The 22,245-nt window shown below is 60.5% G+C and overlaps 2 protein-coding genes across 4 annotated transcripts in view; both read right to left on the bottom strand.

Moving 5' to 3' along the window:
* Window positions 1-861: 861 nt before the first annotated feature.
* LRRC47 (leucine rich repeat containing 47) lies at window positions 862-10,067 on the bottom strand. Its single transcript, XM_031463896.2, has 7 exons — window positions 9,422-10,067; window positions 5,219-5,677; window positions 4,352-4,468; window positions 3,465-3,580; window positions 2,858-2,960; window positions 2,514-2,603; window positions 862-2,434 (listed from the first exon to the last, which is right to left on the bottom strand). Exons 1-7 carry the CDS (start codon window positions 10,031-10,033, stop codon window positions 2,189-2,191), a joined length of 1,743 nt encoding a protein of 580 aa, XP_031319756.2. The 5' UTR covers window positions 10,034-10,067; the 3' UTR covers window positions 862-2,188.
* A 4,080-nt stretch (window positions 10,068-14,147) lies between these two features.
* The window catches only part of CEP104 (centrosomal protein 104), a 34,851-nt gene continuing 26,753 nt past the window's right edge, over window positions 14,148-22,245 (bottom strand). For 2 of the 3 annotated variants that reach the window (XM_064494146.1, XM_064494148.1), the window contains exons 19-22: window positions 21,083-21,221; window positions 20,859-20,926; window positions 17,722-17,812; window positions 17,016-17,174 (exon numbers count right to left, since the gene is read on the bottom strand). In XM_064494146.1, the coding sequence (XP_064350216.1) occupies window positions 17,041-17,174; window positions 17,722-17,812; window positions 20,859-20,926; window positions 21,083-21,221 (432 nt within the window). In that variant the 3' untranslated portion in view covers window positions 17,016-17,040. Of the gene's footprint in view, window positions 16,877-17,015; window positions 17,175-17,721; window positions 17,813-20,858; window positions 20,927-21,082; window positions 21,222-22,245 lie in introns of those variants that run through there. The other variant, XM_064494147.1, reaches the window with a different exon arrangement.

Here is a 22,245-nt window from a genome sequence, read left to right as displayed (position 1 = left end):
CCCAGGCTGTCCCCTGCCTGTCACACCTCCCTCTTTGGGAAGCTGCCTTGGCCTCCCTGGCTTGAGACGTCCCTGAGTATCCCCTGGGCAGGGGAAGGTCTGCTGATGGACAGGTCAGATGCCACTGGCCACAGGCAAGGCAGGGAGATGGGATGGGGCAAGGAGAGACAGCCAGGTGTGGCCCATGCTCAGGGTGGGGGCGGGGGCAGTACCAGGGGCCAGAGGAGAGGAAGTGACCTCCCCGGAGCCTGTCCAGCTCGGTCCGGTAATGCTGGGTGCCACCCACGGGCCCTCACAATGCCTGCTCCCCAGGGTGGGGGAGCCCTGGGGGTGGCCGTGGACTGCAGAGCCTGATGCTGGGGTCCTGCCCTGTAGGCTCCATGGCCCAGCAGGTCTCTGGGTGGAGCGCTGGGGGCACTGGCCCACGCCCTGGTGGATGTGGTGTCCTCTGCCCGTGGGCTCTGCTGGCACTGGCTGCCTGGCCTGTGGGGAGGCTGCAGGCAGAGGCACACGGGATACCTGCCTCCACCTGGGCCACCTCAGGGAGATGGGCCCCCGGCCCCGGCTGGACCCAAGTGGTCAAGGTGGAGGCGGCGTCCTGACAGCCCCAGGAGGGTTGGAGAGGGTGGGACAGGCCTCCCCTTCTGTAGAAGGCCCGGAATTGGGGTGATATGGTGGGGATGGGTTCCCATCTGGCGCTTCAGACCTGGAAGATGCCGCTGGAAGCTGGTTCCCAGGATCCCGGGGTTGCCCCGCTCTCTGGTGGCAAGATCTGTGCTGGGAAGGGGGTCCCAGGTCCTCAGTGTCCCCATGGATGCTCCCCACCCCCGCCTCCAGAAACACTAAGAAGGAGCCCACGTGTTCCTACTGAACGCTTTTAATTAGAGGGTCACACGGGCCAAGGAGGAGGAACATCAAAGGGGCTTTGTGCTGCAAGTGGAGTGCGTTTCCAGACCTCAGGTGGACTCCAGCTGCATCAGAAAAGGGCAGCAGGCGCTGGGGCTTCACTTCCATCAAGGAGACCCTGGGCCACACGCCACGTGGCCACTGAGGCTGTGGTCTCAGAGCCAAGAGGGCAGCTCGGCTGTGGCACACCCCCCCAGGAGGGCTTAGCCGAGATGCCCACGCCCGCGCCAGCCATGGCATCTGTGGCTTTGGCAGCCTGAGGGTCAGGAAGTGACAAGGCAGAGCCACCGATCCGCAGGTGCCTGGCAGATTTGGGGGAGATACTCTCACCTGGCACCCACGTTGGCCCAGCCGAGCACGGCCACCCCCGGGACTGGGGGTGAGCCGTCCTGGTGGTGACCGGGGAGCTGGGCTGGGTGACTGGGCAGCTGTGGCTCATCCTTCCAGGTAGGGTGGCTCGGCTCTGGGGAAACTGCGGCCGAGCAGCAGGCCCGGCGAGCGGGGTCTCAGCCTCATGCATGTCTGGGCTCTGTGACCTTCTCCAGTCACTGCTGCCCCGTCCTCCAGTGGGCTGTCGATGGCAGACAGTTTACAAAGGGAACTGTCCCGTCTGGGCGTGGATGGGAAACCTGTACACGGACCTGGAGACGTGGGTGTCACACCTCATCTCCGCGGGGCCGACTTTCCAAGCATGGAGCCCGGTCCAGCGCAGGAGGTGGGCCCGCTGTTGCTCGCGGATGCTGGGCATCTCCATCCCCGACATGGCCAGCAGCAGTTCTGAGGAGGAGACTCTGCCAGTTCCAGGGTCACAGGAAGAAGTTTTTTAAAAAGATTATGATTTGCAGCAGCTGGAGAATGTGATGCCCCACGCGTCCAGGCCGCGCTGTGGGCACAGTCTGGCTGTGAGACCCGGGGTCGTAGTAAAACAGCTGCTAGTCAGTAAAAGGCGGGGCGTCTCGCTCCTCACCCAGCTGAACACTCCAGCCAGCGACAGCGCCCTCTTCGCTGTGAGTGCAGGTGCTGGCTGTGCGCTGACATGATTTCAGGACTTCCTGAACAGTTCGCTCCCACATTCGAGTAACTTCACACCCAGTCTCAGTGAAGTCAGGCTGGCGCTGCAGAGGCGACGCCCTTTCAGCTCACGGCCACATGGCCTCCCTTTCCAACAGAGCCGTCTGGAAAACTGAACAAAGAATGCATGTGTCTTAAGAGCCCCGAGGGGAACGAATAACTGAGCGTCACGGGGCGGACTCCGGCAGGGCCAGCAGCACGGCTCCGGCTGTCAGCGGATCACGGTCACGTGGGCCGCGATGTCCAGGTCCGTCTTGGACGGGTATACCACCTTCAGGTGCCCCTCCTCGTCCACCACCCGAACCTGCTCCACCACCAGCGGCGGGGACCCGTCACTTTCCGCGCCAGGAGTCGCCCTGGGACCCGAAAGTTGCCCAGAAACTGCATCAGCTTCAGGGTCGGAGAGGGAGCCCTCCTCCTTGTTTTCTGAAGTGTATTTGTTGATTTCTGCCATTTTCTGCAAATAAAAGGTATCTTTTTAACCGCGAGATCAGAGGTGGCCCGGGGAGACTGAGGTGGCCACAGGGTGCACGTACCAGGATGAGGGTGTCCATGATGTCCTTGCAGATCTGCAGACTGGTGGCGCTGGTCACTTCCAGAAACAGGTCACATGTGGTTTTCTTAATCTTCAAAAGAAACGGGAAAGATTTCAGAGAAGAATAAAGTAATACAAGGGCCACCAGCAACTGCAACACCTCATCTGAAGAAAAGCAGGGAGACGGCGTCACCCAAACCCAGGCTGTCGCCTCCGTGAGCAGAGAGCCCCGGGCGCGGCGCATGTGGTGAGACGCGCGTGCTAGCGCCGCCCGTGGTGAGACGCGCGTGCTAGCGCCGCCCGTGGGGGCCTGGCAGACGCCGGGCCGCAGGGGGCGCCACCCACCTTGGTCTTCTCGCTGTTTGTTATCGGCGGGAAGGAGATCACGTCGCCCTCGGCGTCCACGAGGCACGGGTAGTTTTCTTTCCCGTCCAGCAAGTGCAGGTACCTGCGCGGGAGGGGGCACCGATCACAGGCGCAGCCATGACAGACCTGCAGCGAGTGGGCAGTGCGAGCCCTCCGGACAGTGGAGGCGCAAGGTCCAGGGCGCGTGTCAACAGCCGGGCCGAGGAAGGCTCCGAGGCTTGTGTCCGCAGGGTGGCTGCCGGGCGCGGCAAGGGACGTCCAGGTGGGACGGTCTGATGGCGCCCCAGGGCCTCTGCGCGCCCGGCCCCGCCCTGCCCGATCTGGAGCAAACGCGGTGGGGCTATGCCTCTCCCCACCCCTCTGTCCCTGCGTGCCTGGCATCTGTGCCGATGGCCACCCTCCCGTGGGACACTCCTGTCACCTGGTTCTCCGGGGCCTGAGAAGCTGGGCTCACGGTCCCCTCTTTCCTGACTAGAGGGGCTGAAGGCCAGGGAGGTTCCTCGAGTTCTGGCAGCTTCAGGAGCTCCCCGGACGACGGCGGCTCCCGGGGCTGCCCCCAGCCTCGCTCGCCGCCCGCAGCGCCCACCTGTGCAGGCCTGACACGTTCTGCCTCTTCTTCTGCTTCCTGTGCTCCTCCGCCTCCAGCTGCAGCTGCCGCACCAGGTCCTTGGCCTTGACTTCTCTGCGCCCCAAGGGGATGATCTGTGGGGCGGAGGCCGCACGTCAGCCGAGTGGAAACAAGCCAGCTTTGGGGTCACAGCCAGGCGCGCCCCGTCCTCTCGCTCACTATGGCTCTGAGCACCGCGACCCCCGCACTCTCCTCTATCCACCTCCACGGCAGCGGGATGCTTCTGAGAGCTGACGACCCCTAGGTGGAGGTCAAGGTGACTGAGGGCAGAACCTGCCCTTCACGTCACCTGTGGACACACCGTGCCTTCAGAGGTCACCTTGGGCACCCGGACGCCCAAACACTCCAGTACTTATGAAGCTGGGCTGAACCTTAACCCGCCAAACAGACGACCACGTCTGCAAGACCATCCGTCCCAAGGAGGCCGAGGGAGGAGATGGGGCCGGTGGCCGGAGCTGGTCCTCAGGCGAGCAGCACAGCACTGAGGTCCGCACGGTGGCCACCGGGAAGCCTCCCCGCCCGGGGAACTGAGAGCACCGTGCAGAGCTCACAGACTAGGAGCAGGATCCTGAAGGAGCAACTCAGTTGAAGTCAATCCCAAAGTACAGCGTTTGCAAGTGGGATATAAACCACAATGTTTGGCTAAAAGTTAGTGGAGAAAGGCCTCTTTCAATCACCACCTCCTGGCGACACGGCCCGTCTGGTTATCTGATGTTTCGGCTAGGAGCACAGGAAGGCCCGGGTCCATGCAGAATGCTCCAACTCGATCAACACCACGTGTATTTTTCGAAAAACAGAAAATGAGCCCTCAAATCGCAAACACCGGGAGGGCCATGTGGCTTCACCTTGAGGTCCTGCGGCGGGCGGGCAGCGTACAGCAGGGGCCCCCGCACCGCTCTGAGGTCGTGGGTTGCGATGGTGGCCGCTGTCCTCTTCTCACAAAGGTCCTCGTGGAGCTTTGTCTGCGACACAAGATCCAAGGTGGGCGGGCAGGTCTCAGTGGGCGAGGCTGGCGGGAATGAGCCCGCCTGCCACCACCTCGCCCGTTGCCTCCCCAAGCCACAGTTTTGTAGAAACACTGTCAGAAAATGATCTTATCTATTGATCAGCAGAATTCCTTCTTTCCTTAACTCTAGTACACAACATTCGAGACTTTAAAGGACCATCCTGAGTTAAAATTTATGACTGAATGAACAAAAGTGTAACCTAAACAGAACAATGACCCCAGCGTGTTTTTCTTCCCAGACACTGATCTCTGAGTTCTGAGCTCCTGCCACGCGTGCCCCAACTGCCTCCCTGAACAGAGTCCCTTCCACGAGGCAGCCTCAGCCCCGCCGGCCACACTCGGGGTCTCCCACATGTGAGGATGTGCGTTTTATTTTAAAAGCCGGGCAGACTTCACAGAAAAGCAGCAACCTGCAAGTTCGCCTAACTGAAATCTAACAAAACTGAACAACTCACCTAAGAATGTGCTGGCAAGAGCTGAAAATTTTAATACTATCTCCTGTGAAACTCAATGTAGAATTTATTACTGAAACCAGGAAGCCCACTAGTGTATCAGAGACTGAAGGAACGCTCACTGCCCCGGGGAAGGAGGCCCGGGCCTGCCCCATTTTCTAGGCGAGGAAACCGAGGCATTTGGCAGGAGCGAAGGCCAAGGTCACCAGCCCCAAAGCCCACCCCCACCTCGTCTGCCAGCCACAGGCACCCACCTGGGAGGAAAGGAACTGCTTGAGCGCGTTCCCGGGCCGCAGGTCCATGCCCCGCACTACGGCGCCCACGATGAATGGCCGGACGTCCTTGACCTCGGGGCTCACCCTGACCATCAGTGGGGCCGGGTTCTCGGACACGTGCAGGACCCTGAGCAGCAGCCGGCTGGCCTCGTCCACCGCCGCCTCCTCGCCCTCGCTGCTCTCTTGCTTCCTCCGCTCCCTCCTCTTCCTCCGGCCCTCCTCCTTGTCCGCGCCCTCTGCCCTGCCCCTGCCGCGGCCGCCCCCGCGGCCCCCAGCACGCAGGTACTCCAGGATGGACCTGGTCTGGCAGCCACTGACCATCTTCTCCAGGCGCTTGTCCCTTAGCCTGTTCCCTCGGAAGTTGATCTCCTTGAGCTTGGGGCAGTCGGCCAGCTCCGCTGGGATCTCGCTCAGCTGGTTGTTGGACAGGTCCAGCGTCTGGGAGGGAGACGGGGACACATCAGATTTCTGAGCTCCGGCCAGGTGCCAGGATGGGGGAAAGGACCCGCAGTCCTGTGGCCACCGGCCCCTCCCCAGTGCCTCCTCGAAGGGGAAGGCGAGAGCGGGCTCCCACAAGCTCTGTGAAACAGTGGTGGTGATGGCACTGCAGGACCACAGATTTCTCGCTGTGACAACCACAGCACAACTTCAGGCCGGTGATCAGGGTGCAGAAAGACTGCAAGGGACGAGGGGGCTGTTTGGTCACAGGCAGAAAGAACTGTACATGAAAAACAGGTTCCCTGCAGAATGGTACCATGGTTTCTTTAAATTAAATGAGCAAAAAAGAAAGACCAGAGCAGGAGTAACACAGAGTCACACTCTGCATTGCTCTGCGATGTTGCCAGCACCTGGGCACCAGGAGGTGGCATCTCCTCCAGCCTGGCCTCCTAACTCACTACAAACTGGCTGCATCAGCACCAGCCAGCTGTAAGCCCAGGCCTGTGGGGCTGACCCAGCAGAACATGCCCAGCATTAGAACGAACCTGAGCTGGAGGATGGGCTGAGGCCGGATGTCCCTGTGTGCACACGTGAGCCTGGCCTGGCCCAGGAGAACCGGGTGCTCACCCCGCTCGGAGGCTGGCAGTTATAGTGAAGGGCTGGCATTTCAAGGTCAGGTTTGGACTTGCCCGCCCAACTCTGGGGTCTCCTGCACGGTCCAAGGGGAGCTTTGGCCAAACAGCTGGAAGTCCACTGGCCACCCACTCTTGCGGCAGGAAAACACAGCTGCCGGGTGGATGGAGTGTCTCTGCATTCACATGAAAAGACCCAGAAAGAGCAGCAGAGGAAGAGCCCACAGGGCGGCAGCGGTGGGTGGAGGCAGGGGGGCTGTGCCTCGTTGGTTTCCAGCCCCAACTAGAGAAGCTTCAGGCCAGCAGCCTGGTCAGGTGGTCCCAACAGAGGACAGGTGCAAGGGTATTGGGAGGGGGTCTTCCAGAAGACACCCACTCACTCCCTTTCTATGGGTAGCACAAAAGGGTGGGTGGGGCCGGCCCCTGACCTTAGACAGTGACTCCACTGCCTTCTGGGCCATGCTGCTGGGGAAGGGACCCTTAATTCCCAGTTGCGAGCCCCAGAGACGCACACTCCACCCCAGAAATGTGGAAGGGACTGGTCCTTGTTCCAGCAGACGGTGGCCAGGCTGAGGGGACCTGGACCCACCATCTCCGGCAGCCACTGAGAAAATAAAAAGACGGAAGGATTCTTCTCCTATTACCAGGCAAAGGCTTCACATTCAAAGTTTAATGTCTCTGTGAAACTTGGTTATGGGAGGAGCCCTGCGTACGACCGAAATCAGACAACGTAAGTGGACAGGATTCTGGTAGGAAATGGGAGGAATCCTGTGGTCCTTTAGCTAATGGACCATCCTGGCCCGATGCGGAAGTCTGGGGGCACGTCTGTGCTGCACATGCCTGCGTCAATCCCAGACGCGCAGGGCCGCGGGGCTGGGAACAGTCATTCAAAATGAGGGTTCCCCACCCTCGGTGCATCACAGCCCTGGGCTGGGCCCGATGGGTAACAGATCCCCAGTGGAGAGAAGTCCACTCCACAGTCTCCTAGGTTCCCCCTGGGGAAGCCCAGCTGAATGGGTCTGAGACCAGGGAGATGATGGTGAAGCCAGGCTCCCCAGAGTTAACTGGTGAGGGAAAGACAGCTGTCTCCTCAGCTGCCTCGTCCCAGGTGACTGCAGCGGGGAAGAAGGTCAGGCCTTCATGGTTGCAGGCCCGGGACCGCCACCTGGCGGCAGCTCCCAGGGGAGTGGGCACCAAGGCACTTGCTTGTATCTGATGTCTCCCGACTGGAGTGGGTGGCACAAGCAGGGGCCTGTGTGGCGTCACTCCGGTGGCCCCCAGAGGACCTCCAGGTACCCACATCCTGGTGTGACATCTCCCACGAATTGGACTGAGCTCTACCGATTTAACCAACAGGCTGCAGAGGAAGTGACAAGCTGCGGATTCCAGGTCTGCTCCTTAAGGAGCCGGGCAGCTTCTGCTTTCGCGCTCTAAGGAGCCCTGGGCCGCCACGTACGAAGTCAGACTGTGGAGCTGGGGCGGGAGAGGTCCCAAGACGACACCAAGAGAAGCCCAGCCCGGAGCCCGTGGACCGCAGCCACACGAGTATCAGGAGCGAGGCCAGTCCAGAATGGAGAACCGCGAGCAAGTTAGCAGGTCTTCCTGGTGCTGTGGTCACCCTCACAGGTCTCCAGGTGAGCAGACAGGCCCGGGACGCCGAGCTGTCTTCCCGCAGCACTAGGAAGGACCGAGAACAGATCGTACCGAAGCTCCAGCCTGGGGAGTGACGCTGCTTCACCCAGTTCTGGTAGCTGCTCCTTATGGAGGCGCCAAAGGACACCTGAGCCCAGAAGGGATTCCAAGTAGCTCTTACAAGACAGTCTCCAAGAAACAGGTCTCTTCCCATGAAAGAGGGTGGATGGAAGTCTAAAAGTGGTGACCAGGCTGGGCCAGGCCAGGGGGAACTGAGCAAGCGAGATGTTCTCTTTGCCTGAATGAGGGTGTTTTGGACACAATGAAGATGACTTTACTGGGTGGGTACTACAAAGAGTAGCATAGGACATTATTGAAAAAAAATCCCAAAACCAAACTTGAATACTGGTGAGACATTACAGATTTAAAGAAAAATACAAAAACTGCACTCACATGACGCTGTTAAGCTACACATCTGGTACACGAGCCTTCTGGAAAACCAAGGGATGTATCAGACGGAATAGAAAGTGCTTACACCGTGTGTCATACCGGAGCCTTAGAGGGAGGCCCCAGCCCTGGGTGACAGTGTCCCAGACACACACACACACACACACACACACACAGCTCTATCCCAACACAGACGTTAGTAAAATGAGTTGGCAACATCTTAAAAGTAATTTCTGCTGCAAATACGTCAGTTGCTAAACTGTATATACATTTTATTGTTACAGAAAGTAGGCATAAAAAGATGAAAAATAGGAAGAAGAAATGCAGGCCTCCCTTTTTAAGGAGAGGAGCCTGGATTTCATCCCAATCATAGTGACTTCTGCCCTCCTGTCTCTTACTCAACAGACTTAATATTAATAGGCCCTTGTTTTGAGATAAGCATTCCATTGGGACCTGGGGACCCGAGATGAATAAGCCAGCAGTCCCTAGACAACGCAGTCTAGAGGAAACCCCAAATTGCTGGGTACTTTGGGCAACCCCTTCCGGCTTTTGATAAAACAGGAATAACAACCCTGTACCTTGCGAAGCAGTTGCCAGAGGTAAGGGAGTGTCCTACGTGAAATCACACGCTGTGCCCTTATGGGAGTTCTAGTCATTTCACATCTTCCTGCCCCGTCTGGATGGCCCCCCACACAGGGCCTACCAGGTCATTTCACAAGTACTTGGGACTACAAAAACTAAGACATAGGTCCCTGCTGTTGACCTGCTTTCCACCTAAGAGAGAAGCTGTTTGCTGCCAATGACAAAACAGTGTTACAGCCCAGACGTGAACAGTGTGCGATGCGCGTCGAGAGGACCACCAGAGGTTGGAGGCCAGGTGGTGGGAGGGGACCCGAGGGTGGGCCGACTTTCCAGAGGTGCCGCCACGATGAGTAGGGACGTCAGCTGGGTCGGCTCAGCACCGGGAGGAGGTCCCCCTCCCTGGCGACAACAGGGCCCGCCCGCCCCGCCCGCGCCGGGCCGCCCCGCTGACCTTGAGTGAGGCCAGGTGGGAGATGTCGGGGCTGAGCTCCCGGAGGCGGTTGTCGGCGGCCGCCAGTTCGCTGAGCAGTGGCAGCGCGCCGGGGCGGAAGAGCGCGGCGGGGAAGGAGTCCAGGCAGTTGCCGGTGAGGTTGAGCGTCTGCAGGCGCGGGGCGCAGAGCGCCAGGTCGGCGGGCAGCTCGCGCAGCCGGTTGCCGCTGAGGTTGAGGCTCTGCAGCTGCGGGAGGCCCGGCGGCTCGGCGGGGCCCAGGCCCTGGCCCGGCGGCAGCGCCTCCAGCGCGTTGCCCGACAGGTCGAGCACGCGCAGCGCGGGCAGCGGGCCGAGCTCCGGGCTCAGGCCGGGCCCCAGCGCGTTGCGCCGCAGCACGAGGCTGTGCAGCTGCGGGAGGCCCTGCGCCAGGCCCGGCCCCGGCTCCCGCAGGCTCCCGCAGCCGCTCACCTCCAGGTAGTGCAGCAGCGGCAGCGTGAAGAGCCGCGGCGGCAGCCGCCCGCCCGCCGCGCGCACCCGCTGCTCCAGCCCGGGCCCGGTCAGCAGCAGCTCCCGCCGCCGCTCCCGCTCGGCCAGCTCCAGCTCGGGCCAGGCCTCCGGCGCCGCCGCCGCCATCACGCCGCCGCTCCCGCAGCCCACGCGGGGCGCCTCCGGGGCGCGCGGCGCCACTTCCGGTCTGGGCCGGAAGGAGCCGTAGAGAGCCGCCGCAGGCTAGAGCGCCGCAGAGGAGCCCGGGGGCGGGGCTGCGAGGCGGTCACAGCCGGGGCTCCGGGTCCGCGCGGTGGGCCCGGGCGTCGGGGCGGGCACGGCGGCCCCAGCGCCCGGGCCCTGGAGGTGCGGCGAGTGTTGAGCCCCACGCCCGAGGGACCCCTCCCGCCCGTGTGGCTGAGGGAGGAGCGGGGGCTGTCCCGCCGCCGGCTGCCCTGGAGCAAAGGCCGGAGAGCGGGCGCGCGGAGGGGCCCAGGGAAAACGCGGGGCTCCGGGGGACACCATCTCGAGGGAGGGAGGAGGGGAGGGTCCAGGAGGACGCGCGGAGTGAGGAGTGAGATGCAGGGTGCAGGTCGCGCAGCCTCCCGGCGGTGAGCCCGTCTTCCCGGGAAGGCGAGGCTCCCCGGGGGCTCTGTGACGACCGAGTGCCCTTGAGAGGGTCTGTAGGCAGACGGGGGGCAGTTCCCCAGACCGCTCCCTGCGTGGGCTGGTTTTCAAGAGCACACAGCTCAGAAGTCAGTGTGTTGAACTGTCATGTTTTGCGGTGGTGTGATCTGAACTCTTAGGCACATTTCGGGGTGGCGTATTCCGCTACCCTTGAAAACCTAACCAGGTACCTTTCAGTAATTTTCCATCCACTGGCCCCATCTGCCCTGTGGCCGTAAACCTCTGTCGACTGAAATAAATGCGCAGCCTAAAAGTTGAGAGTTATGTTTTATTTGGCGGGAGGACTCGAGCCGGGATGACAGCCCCTCAGGTGGCTCTGAGGGGCTGCTCTGAAGAGGTAGGGGAGGACCAGGATATATAGGAGCTTTACAACAAACACCAGGTAGATGGAACAGTAAAAGATTGCTTGTTATCTAAAGAAAGCCAGGTATCTCAAGTTAAAGAATTTAGTGCTTTTCTATGTATGGGAGGAAGCAAACATGTGGGCTCGCTGAATTCATTCCTTTGACAAGCACCTAGCTATCTATGGCCAGTACCCTGTCCTTTCTTATTCTGAGTCCCCTGCGAGGGCACCACTGTGAGTGGCTGCAGAGGCCGGGCTGCAGGCTGGTCTCCACTGGGGGGGGGTGGGGGTGGCAGCGGCTGATGACTTGATGGCTTTGTCTACTGAGATGGTTTGCAGTACTTTTTGTTCACATATGTATTCCGAGTTGAGTTCATGCTCCCCTATTGCAAGTCTTAGGTTAAGTCTTCCTTGCTGTTTTTAACAAGCATCCAGTGCAAAAAAAATTTTTTTTTCTTTTCCAGATTAGTAGTTTGTGTATTGGAGTCTCCAGGAAATTACAAGTGACTGATGCCCAGTCCCTTGTCTGGAGACTTGGCCTGATAGTCTGGGTGTGGGATTTTTAGCAGCACCCCCCCCCCCCCCCCCCCGCCTCCCTGGTGTTCCTGCTGGGTAGGCGAGGTTGAGAAACTGCTTGGGTCAGACAGTCTTCCCATGTTGGGATCCACTCCCCAGAGGTGTTAGGAGGAGAAGGGTTGGAGGAATGAACGCTTAGATCAGCTCCCTTGTTCTCTCTGCCTGTTTTCATAAACTCCTCACCCCAGCAGGGTTTCCAGTTGTTTTGTTTTGAAATTTCCAAACTTGTATTGAAGGGCAGTACACATCCAGAAGAGTGTGCACACGTGGTTGTGAACTTCCTCCAGACAGAAAACACCCGTGCAGCCAACACACGTGACAGAAGCAGGTGCTCACCCGTCCCCCCGCACCCCTTGTCCCCCCACACCGTGGACTAGTTTTGCTGATTTTTGCACCTCCTGTATGGTGTGCAGGGCCAGCTCCGTGGTGCCTGGTTTCCTTTGCTCAACCTTATGCCTGCGGGACCATCCATGCGTGGGAGGCACCAGTGGATGGGTCATAGGAAAGCTGTGAATGTACCATATTTATTTCCAGCAGGACCTTGGTGCTGCCCTGACTTCGCCCCCATCACCCCCCATCACCCCACAGGAAAGCTGCATGTTTGTCTTGGTTGCTGCTGTGACCAGTTCCATCTGCAAAGGGCAAGCAGCGAGTGTCCCGAGGCCGTGCCCGGAGCGGCGAGAGTTGGGCTGAGACTTCTTCCACCTGCCCTTTCTGAGCCGCACCCCGTTCAAAAGAACCTTGGATCTCCCCAGAGATTTCTTGGGAGAACGTAGCACGTGTGTAACACCTGTGGATTTCAGTTCCTGGATCTGTGTATCTTCTTGCCTCCTGTTTCTCCGGAGTGGATTTCTGGGCCGCTGTCCAATGGATCATACAGTTATGTACCGATCCTGACGGGCTCTAAGAAGATTGCTAGTTTTACAGTAGCCGACAGTGGAAACAGCTGATGTCCACCGACAGGCGGATGGAAAAGAAAACTGCGACGTTTCTGAAAGCGAATGAGGATGTGGCCCCAGCAGCATGAATGAGGGTCAGGGTCACAGCGGAGATGAGCAAGTCAGCAGGAAACGAGCAGTGTGATTCCGTCCGCAGGCGTCAAGTTAGGTCAGACTCAAGGTTACGTCACTGAGGGATACATTCACGTGTGGCGAATCCGTGAGGATGGCAAAAGTCAACGCTGGGGACAGTGCAGATGGACCCCAGCGCCACTGCCCAGTGCTAGGCCCCATCGCTGTCCCTGCTCGGACATGTCCCTGACCATGTCCCCACCTGGTTGAGGCTGGGAGCCCAACACCCCGGACACCTGCAGTGCGTGCCCTCCCGCCTCTGTCCCCGCCTCCGGGGTAATCTGATTCAGGATCCCTGCACCCCTAGCATTGTCTCCTTCCGCCCCTCAGGGAGAGAAAGGTCTCCATCTGGAACCCTAGCGATGGTTCCAGCAACGACTCCACTTCCGGCGAGACACCGCCCCCCTCCCTCTCCAGGCCTGGTCCCAGGACACCGGGAGGCCCCAGGGAGGAGGTGACTGGTGTGGAGGCGACTGTAGGACACTCCTGGGGAGAGGACAGGGGTCATGCCGTGCCCACAAGGCACCCCCACCCTGCTGCTCGGAGTCCAGCCTCACTCCCCACTTCCCCCGCAGGGACGTCTCGACGGGGAGGGGCCCGCACTCACCCTCCCAGGAGGCACCCGGGGACCCCAGAGGCTGGAAGGAAGCTTGGGGGGATTTGGGAGCCGTCGGCAGGTGGAGGGCCCCCCGCCTCCAGTCTCACTCCCCCGTTGGCCCGGCATCTGCCCCGCCTGAGACGGGGGAGGGAGGCTGCCTGGGCTGGAACGGTCCACGGTGGGGCGGCTGTGCTTGCGCAGAGGACGCGTCGCGGGAGCCGGGCCTCAGCGCCTCCCCGAGCTCCAGTCCACGGAGGAGGAAGCAGGCGGAGCCACGCTGCGCCCACTGTCCTCCCGCGCCCGCCCCTGCGCTGTCCCCCGGGGGGCGGGCTGCCGAGCTCAGGGGTCACGGCCGGGCGCCGCCCTCCGGGGGTGAGGCCCTGCGCGCTGCCTGACTTCCCGGCCTGCGACGGGGGGGGGGGGGGGGGGGAGGGAGAGAGCAGCCGCCCTGCAGCCCCTTGGGGGCTCCAGGACGCCCCGCGGGGTCGCCGCGCTGTGGTAGCGGCCCGGGCGGCCGCCCCCGCCCTGACCGCGGCCCTCCTGTCCGGCAGCGGGCCTGGCCGGTGGCGGCGGCCCGGGGTGGGTGGGGGCCCAGGCCTGCCCAGAGCTGCGCTGCCGCGGGGCCGACACGCCGGCCGCGGCGCTCGCGGGGCTGCGGGCGGCACTTCGCCCCGGCAGGTCCTTGTGCTTAAGAACGAATCTAGTTTCGAAGAGCAGAAAAGCGGCGGCACAAACGAGCAGCGCGCTGCGCGGCCCACACGGGGAGCCTCGGTGCGTCGCCGCGAGGCGGTGGCGCCGCGGCGCTTGGTTCCTGCTGTTTAACTGTAACGCTGCTACGTTAACATACGTATTTGTGTAAAGGGAAAACTGCATGATAATTTCAAAATGGAAACAAGTATAAAATCTTTAAAGCTGGTAAAAGGTTGAAACCACGCTGAATCAGAGAACATACTGTATTTTCACTTATTTGAGGAACGAAACAGCTCTGTTGGCTGGTAGAAGTACCCTCTCTCAAAGGGGAAAGAGCAGAGGGACTATAATGTGTGAACCTCTCCTGGGCACAGTTAGAGCATTTATAAAATTATCACTTTATTCCACAGGCTAAAACTGGTCACTAGTTTAATTTGTAGACAGCTTAAAACCTGTCAGCTTCTTCAGCAGTAAACCCGTCTTGACAGGTAACTTATTTTAGGAACCAAACTCTCCCAGAGCAACTTCACGCCCTCTGCCCTCTGCCCAGCGAATCTCAGCGGTTCTCTGAGGCTTCCGGCCTGGGCTGCACCTGCGTGTTGACGGAAGTCAGTGTCATTTACGAACTGCTTTTTAATCATGATCTAAAATTAAAAGCGACAAAACATTTAGTAATCTTTTTATTATTTTAATATGCTCAGATGAATTAACCCCTAAACCTTAAAATAACAGCAAAAATATATTACTTATTTGATAATTCTGGTACCTGAAATAAAGACAAATAGAAAATGATGTTAAAACGTTAAAAAGCTGTAAATTTTCATGGAGTATTTACATTTGTATTCTAATGCCAAATTTATAGATACAGTTCTTTTAAGTTAGACTGATAGAATATTTTGAAGTATAAATAATAAAAATAAATAGTGTTAAGTACTGACGACAAATTCCTGAATGAAATTTGTTATTAATTACTGTTCCGAGTTTAGATATTTATTCACGAACGGCCAAGGGAGCTTACAGGTCCTTTTTCACTTCTCACCCTTTATTCCTGGTTCCTTAATAGTACTGCACCCTGTAAAGCTTTTAATAGACACTAATCTCTGCCGGGAATCATCTGAACGTAAACACATGGTTCTTCTGTAAGCAGCAGGGCTAATCTGCTTTAAGTGCGCTCGATTTTGTTTGTCAATCACTAAAAATTTAGTATTTTTACAATTATCTTCTTTAAGTTACACTACATAGAAAACATACCGTATGTATTTCTGGGAAGTTCTGACTGAAGAGAAAAGAATAATTTCTTGGCTACCTTTCCTCATTGTTCTATGTAAACAAGTGTTTTCTCTGTGCCTCAGCAACGGGTTAGGGGATCGAGGAGCACCTTTCTGAGACCAGGAAGCGTCACTCTGTAACTGTTCTGGCGTCCGTCCTCCGCTCTGGTGCAGTGTTCCCTTCTCCCCCATGCTTTTAAACTGAGTACAGTTTTGAAGGGAATTCTCTTGGTCAGTCACATTCTTGCTCACTGTTTTGAGTCAACCATATGAGAGATACTAGTTTACCAAAAATGGAGATTGATTAGTGCAAATTCATGGTCACTAACATACCCAAGGAATACCTTGCTTAAATAGCTATTAATTTTTTAAAAAATGGGTTTTGTTATTTCACGTGGATGGGAATGAAAGATTCTCATCCGCCAATGGTGTAGCCTGGGAGTCACCGACCCCGTGTTTGTGTCCCTGAGCCCCGTGACGCTCAGGAGGGAGGCCCACCTCTGGGCACGGGGTGGGGTGGGGAGGGCCAGCTTCCTCCGGTCTCCGGTGGAGGGGGCCCCTGGGGACCACAGGCATGGACGGCAAGTTTCAGACACAGGCTGGCTTTTCTCTGCAGCTACCCGGATGTGAAGCAAGTTGAACCAGTTCCACGGGACGGGATGGTGGATCAGGAGCTGGTTAGGAGGCTGGATTTGGAGGTTTGGTTTCATCATTTGAAGTAGTTTTTGGTGTTAGAGTGTCATACAAAGTGTTCGAGGAAAGTGAACTTGCAGTTTAATTCCAGCTCGGATCTGGGCGGGATGGGGCGGCGGGTGAGCAGGTGCTGGGCCGCTGGCCCGTGTGGGAGGCCCCCTCGTGACCGTCACACACAGGGCAGGTGCTGGGGCTGCTCCGTCTGCCGTGACCGACACGCCCAGGCGAGCGCAGAGCAGTCAGTGGCAGGGTGTTGCATATTCTTTAGGGCTTCATGCGTGTAAAGGACTGGAAGCACCCCAGGAGGGGCCTGACGTGGAGCCGCCAGTGTTACCCCAGATCCCTGAGGGGGCCAGCAGGGGTGGGGCCAAGTGGGCAGAGACCCTCATGAGCATCTGGCCAGGGGGAGCGAGGGGGCTGTACTGAGGGCTGCGGTCTTGACCTTAGTTCTCCTGCCGTGGACCACGTGGGGTCTGCTGCCCTGTGGGGCTCGGTGCCCGGGGGAGATGCCCTGCGGACCTGCTACCACGGGCGAGAGAGACCGATATAGGAAGGGTGTGCAGCGGGGTTTTTATGGGAACCGCTCCAAGCCGCGGAGGGAGGGGCGCTGTGCTCACACCAGGCCCCTGCACCCGGCCTGAGTGGCGCCTGGTCCAGCGCGCGACTGGGGCAATGGCTCCGGATCCTATTCGAACAGAGTGTCGCTCTGGCACTGACACTGGGCCTGAGACCCGAGAACGGTGGAAACCTGATGGCCAGAGCGACAGTGAGGGCAGGGCCGGACTCTGGACGCGGGCTCTTGGCTCGGCTCCACACGGGCGCCCACAGTGAGGACAGCATGGCAGGAGCCCAGGGCAGCAGGGGTGGAGTGCAGGGGTCGCCACACCCAGAGGTGGCCTTCAGGAGACTGGGTGTGGTCAGGTCAGGAGGTGGCTCAGTGCCCACGGTGTCACCGCTTTGTGAATGTCCTGCCCAAGCCTCTCCTCAGGCCCCCCCTGGGTGTCGGGATCTTGCTGCCGACCTTTGACACTGAGGTCCCTATGGTGCTCGTGGCTGGGCCTTTCCCTGCAGTGGACACATGGAGAGAGCACGGGCACTGTGTCAGGGGGAGACGGATGGGGGTCAGCCACAGTCCGAGTGGTCTGGCGCCGCTGACACTAGGCGGGTGGGGGGGCACCAGGGGTGTGCCCCACTGGGGCTCCCACTGGGCTTGGCCGGAACCCACAGGGTCAGCACCGCACCCGGCGGTCACTCAGCTCCCAGGGAACCGGCCGGGCAGGCCCCTGTTGGGGGGGCCGTGCTGGCCACACAGTAAGTTGCACGTGGGACTCAGAAGAGGAGGAAGAGAGCCCAGAGGAGAAGCCTGAGGTGGGAAAGGAAAATAGAAATGCCTGTTTCCTAATGATCAGCTTCAGACACTTAGCTCCTGAGGTGAGCGGGGCTCGCTGACGCGCCGGGCGCTCCTCCTGAGGGGCCGCGGGGACCGGCACCCGCAGAGCACAAGACCTGTCCCCTGTTCTCCCGCTGACCGCACTCCCGAGGCACAGCTGTGCGCCCCCCATCTTCCAGGTCAAGAATAACTTTGCAATGAAAACTCATTTTCCTGGAAGGCGTCCCAACCCGACATAGAGCAGCTGCAGTGGGGACCTCGAGGTCAGGCGGTGCTGTCACCCGTGGGCCTGCTACTGAGCCTCGTGTCTTTGAACACTCAAGCTGGCCATGTGGAAGGACACGGAGAACAAGGGTGTGCGCCCCTGGGAGGCCCACCGTTTGGTTTGTTAGCTCCGTGAACGCCACCACAGAGCCTGGGGAAAAGCACGGTCACAACAAAGGGCCTTCGGCAAGAGCTGGGGCGGGGACAGGCTTGGTGACATGCAAGGGCCCAGTGGCGTGGGGGCAGGCCGTCTTACCTGGCGGCGGCACGGGGGCCTTGTGCAGCACGTGTGTCCGGCGCAGGTTCATTGTGCAGCCGGCAGGGCCCATCAGGTGCGCCTTCCATGCCTGAAATGAGAGAGGCACATGGGGCAGCCATCAGGCCACCAGCGGGGCCACCAAGACAGTGAAGCCAGAGGGAGCTACGCGCCGCAGCTGCGGGAGTAGCGCCAAGCTCTGTGTGGGTCCTGAGTCTGCCTGCTCCCCATCTCCAAGACCTCCGGGCAGGTGCGCCTGGGAAGCACCCAGTCTCGCAAGACGGCTGGCCTGTTTCACATCCCCTGGACCTCACTGCCACTGGGCACAGCAGGCTAGGACTGCTCCGCCGAGGTGCGCAGGTGTGTGACGGCGGTTCAGGGGCACACAGGCCGGGGCGCAGGTTCAGGGGTGTTGAGGGTGGCTCTGCTGCACAGCCAGCAAGGAGACAGACCGTGGTCCTACAGTGATGAAGAGAGCTCTGGCAATGCCGGGAGGAGCTGGGAAGTGGCTCCTTCCCCGGTCCAGCCCTCGGACGGGGACGCAGCCCGGCCGACACCCAGTGCTGCCCGGTGAGACCCTGAGCAGAGGGCCCGGTCAGGCTGTGCCTGGACTCTCGACTCAGAAACTGAGCGAGCAGACGGATGTTTCCGCCACCCAGCGAGTGTGTGGTGCTTTGCTAAGAGACACGGAGAACGCAGAGGGATGGAGAGCAGCGCCAGTGCCAGCGCCTCGTGGCTGTTTGCTGGGGGCCAGACGCCGCCCTGTCGAGGCGGACGCTGGGGGCGGGAGGCGGGGACGGGGAGGCGGCCACCGTCTGCACGGCTCAGCAAGGGGACCCACTGGGTCTCCGGGGGGGTGGGGGCTGGCCGTGCGTGACAGAAGAGCGCGAGGGTGGCAGTCGCTGCAGGGGCCCAGCCCGGGCGGAGGAGGTGTGAGGGCTGCTCACATTCTTCTCTAAAAAAGGCCGAACAGTCTGAAGCCCGTCCTGCGCGAGGAGGGCGGTGCGCCGGGCGGGGCCGCAGCTTCTGTGGGGCCTTCTCTGAAGGCGCCTCGTTTTATAGACTCGGGAACCATGTAAATATTTTAAATAATTATAGAACTTGATTTTTAAAACCCCCTAAAACTTGACCGTAAAATGAAACAACGAAGCTGAAAGGGCCCGCGGTTGGCGCCAGACCGAGCAGAGTGACTCCCGGGACTGCTGAAGGGCCCGGGGCCACGTCCCGGCGGGGTGCCCGGGAAGGACAAGGGGCGGGGAAAGCTTATGTCCCGTGGCTGTCCCGGCGGGCAGCGCCAGCGCTGCCGTCCTGAGACCGTCCCAGGAGGTCAGCCATGCCTGAGACTCCGACTCTAACTTCTCGGGGGAAGACACAGATGTGACATGGACGGGGCGGAGACCCGTGCAGCTCCGACTCTGAACTGGAAGTGTCGGTAGGGTCTTGGAGGTGTTCCTCTCCACGCTTCCCCGGCTCCGACCACCGAGAGAGAGCCCTAGAACGGCGATGACCCCGGAACAAGGAGCACCCGGGGGGCCTGGAATGTCACCTCCCTGGAGGGAGCTGGGATCCAGGCCCCCATGAAGAAGGGGCTGGTCCCAGGCCGGGTGCAGGGATGGCAGGCTCGGCTGGGCCCCCGTTCACACCAGAAAACGGGAAGCTCAGGTCCGCCGGGGCCATCAGCTATGCCGGGGGCCCTTCTGAAGGGGCGACACCGGCCTGAGGTGGATAATCCACCATCACTAAGCAGGTGACTGCGATGACTGAACACGTCCAGAGCTTGAATCCGTGATTTCATGCCGATACTAAGACCCGAGCAAGTACACTCCCACTGGAAGATACCGGGGACCCAGCTTGTGAGTCTGAAAACCCGTAAACAGTGGGAGAGAACTGGACGGCCCCTGTGTGCTCCCCCCACACAGCCTGGCCTGGGGACCCAAGGGCAGAGGAGACAGCTTTCTGCTCAGAGAAACATTCTAGCCACCGATGAAGGCGGTGGGGCAGTGCTGGGGCGTTTGGACCCTGCAGCCCCGATGAGGTCACGATCCAGCCTCGAGAGTCACACGTCCCTGCCTCCTCGGGGAAGGACCCATGGCCATCCATGAAGTGACCACAGGGGAAACTGGTAACTCAGCCCTGTATCTGACCCAGCCTCTAGATCCAACAAGGAGCCCCCACGGGACAGACACCTCCCTCCCTGTGGGAAGGAAGCCACTGAGAGAGCCATCAGCCACCCCCTGGGGCCTCATCCAGGTGCCGCTGAACAGATCAGCATTGTGGGGTCCCTGGCCTGGGGGGCACTGTCTGGGGAGCTGGGCGGATGCCGCTGTGGCTACGGGACAAGTCCTTCCAGGGCGTGAGGTAACAGGACACGCTGTCTGGGGAGCAGGTGACCAGGGCCCCACGTGAGGCCAGGCTGGCAGTGAGCAGACAGCTACACGTGGAGGGTGGGGATGTGTGGGTCCCCTGCTTCTCTGTTGGGTACTTGACATTATCTGAGAAGGGGCAGAGACGATGAGCCAGGACAGCGGGAGGGCTGGAGGGATGGGTGCCCGGCCCCACGTTGAGCACGAGTCTGTGTCAGGAGAAAGCCACCTGCTGGGCTGGGACCAGAGAGCAGAGGCCAGATGCGGCAGGTGGGCGGCGGAGGCAGGGCCCGGGGGCTGAGCCACTACGGGCCCCATGGGGCTCGGCGTCCCCTGCGGGCACACAGAGCAGGGCGCTGCTGACATGTGAGCCGGAACAGCCATCGCCCCTGATGCCGAGGACGGGCACATGAAGGCAGAGGTGGGAGAGGGAGACCCCGCGATGTCAGGCTGGGGCGGGGAGCACCGGGGACCAGACACAAGGTGGAGTTTCCAGACTGGCCTGGGCTCGGCTTTAGCTGTCAAGAGGGGCCAGAGTGTTATGGAATCTGGCCAAGATGCCAGTGAGGCCCCGGCTCGGAGATGAAGGCCAGGCCCGGGAAAACCAAAGCACTCATGCTTCTACCCCAAGGAGGTGGGGCGCCTCTGAGAGACACTAGAGCTGTCCCGCCCGGAGAGCCTGGCGAGGTGGGGGCAGAGCCCGTCCACTCCCCGAGCGCCTGCCATCCTCGTGGTCGCCCCCGGGCCGGGTCCGCCCCCAAACAGGCCCCGCACCTCTTCTCCAGGGGTGAAATTCTCGTGGCACAGAGGACACCGGTTTGCTAGCTTCTCCGGTTTGGCAGCTGAAACGAGTTCATGAAGACGAGACCTGGTTACTCCTGTGGGACGGGGCCGGGGCCGGGGGTGGCGGATGCACCCCTGCAGCCCCGCGGACACTAGATCTGAGCCCCCTGACCCTGCTGGCACAGACGCCCGGGGGGCTCAGGGGCTGGACTCACGGTTGCAGTCTTTGGCTTTGATGTGTCTGGGCAGCTCTTCCTTCACAACAGCCTCACTGCAGCGGTGACACTTCCCGAAGCTGGCCTTCTTGTCACACTCCGTCAGCAAGTGCTCCGTCAGGCTGCATATCTCCACCACCTGGGCCCAGAGGGACGAGGCGGTGCTGAGAGCGTGACAGCCCTGCCCTGGGTCCCCAGCCCACGAGCGCCATGAGGGAAGGGACGCGTGCACACCTGTTCCTGCTGTGGTCCTCGCTGCACTTTGCTAAAGACCCCACATCCTGCATGTCACGCCACCTCAGCCACATATAAAGGCCACTGCTGGGGCGGGTGGGGGCGAGGAGCTACGGTTTTACTGACGACCATCCTAGGGGCCTGGAGTGTGGCCATGGGGTCCCATCCCGGCTCCCTGCCGTTTCTGGGCACATCACAGAGACAGGAGTGCAGCAAGATGCTGGGAGAGCCTCTCGCTACTCTTGACAGCTTTCCTGGGGGCGGTTCGTACACTCCTGAGAGCTGAGTTCCCCGCCAAAGACACATGCTGCCGGAGGGCTACGCGGGGCCGGGCGTCTACACTGCCAGCCAGGGAGTAGCTGCTGTGGGGGCGGGGGGGGGCTGCCCATCAACACTCTGCTCTGCAAGCCTGAGCCCCCAGGAGTGGGGAGAAGGGGAGTCCCTCCCAGTTCCCTCTGCTATCAAAAGGGGGCCGGCTGCCTCCCAGGAAAGACAAAAGCTGCGGGGGAGAGACTTCTTCAACAGGACACGCGAGCACGAAGCACAAAGCAGACTGACTAGGTGGATGAGGTTAAAATGCAAAGCTCCTGACGTCAGAAGGAAGCCCTGACGCGGGGGCACACGGCGCACCGGCAGCTCGGCATGCACGTCCCCCGTGCTGAGAGCGACCACGCGTCAGTGAGACTGAGGCTGCCGCCCAATCCCCCAACGGGCGGGAGCCCAGCAGGGCTTCCCACAGGAGGGCAGAGAGGCCGTGGGCACCAGGCCACCTTGCTGCTCAGGAGACGCGCGGGAGCAGCCCTCCAGCCGGCCGCGGCGCGCGGGGCACTGCTGGCACGAGGCTGGGGGACGCGGGCACAGCCAGCGCTCCCACGAGTTGGCGGTGCCCAGCAAAGTGCCATCAGACGCGTGCCGCAGACCCACCCCAG

Source organism: Camelus dromedarius, chromosome 14 (genome assembly GCF_036321535.1).
Source record: "Camelus dromedarius isolate mCamDro1 chromosome 14, mCamDro1.pat, whole genome shotgun sequence".
Taxonomy (NCBI): domain Eukaryota; kingdom Metazoa; phylum Chordata; class Mammalia; order Artiodactyla; family Camelidae; genus Camelus; species Camelus dromedarius.
Note: the sequence above shows the minus strand (reverse complement) of the source record. Positions and strands in the feature narration are given on the sequence as shown.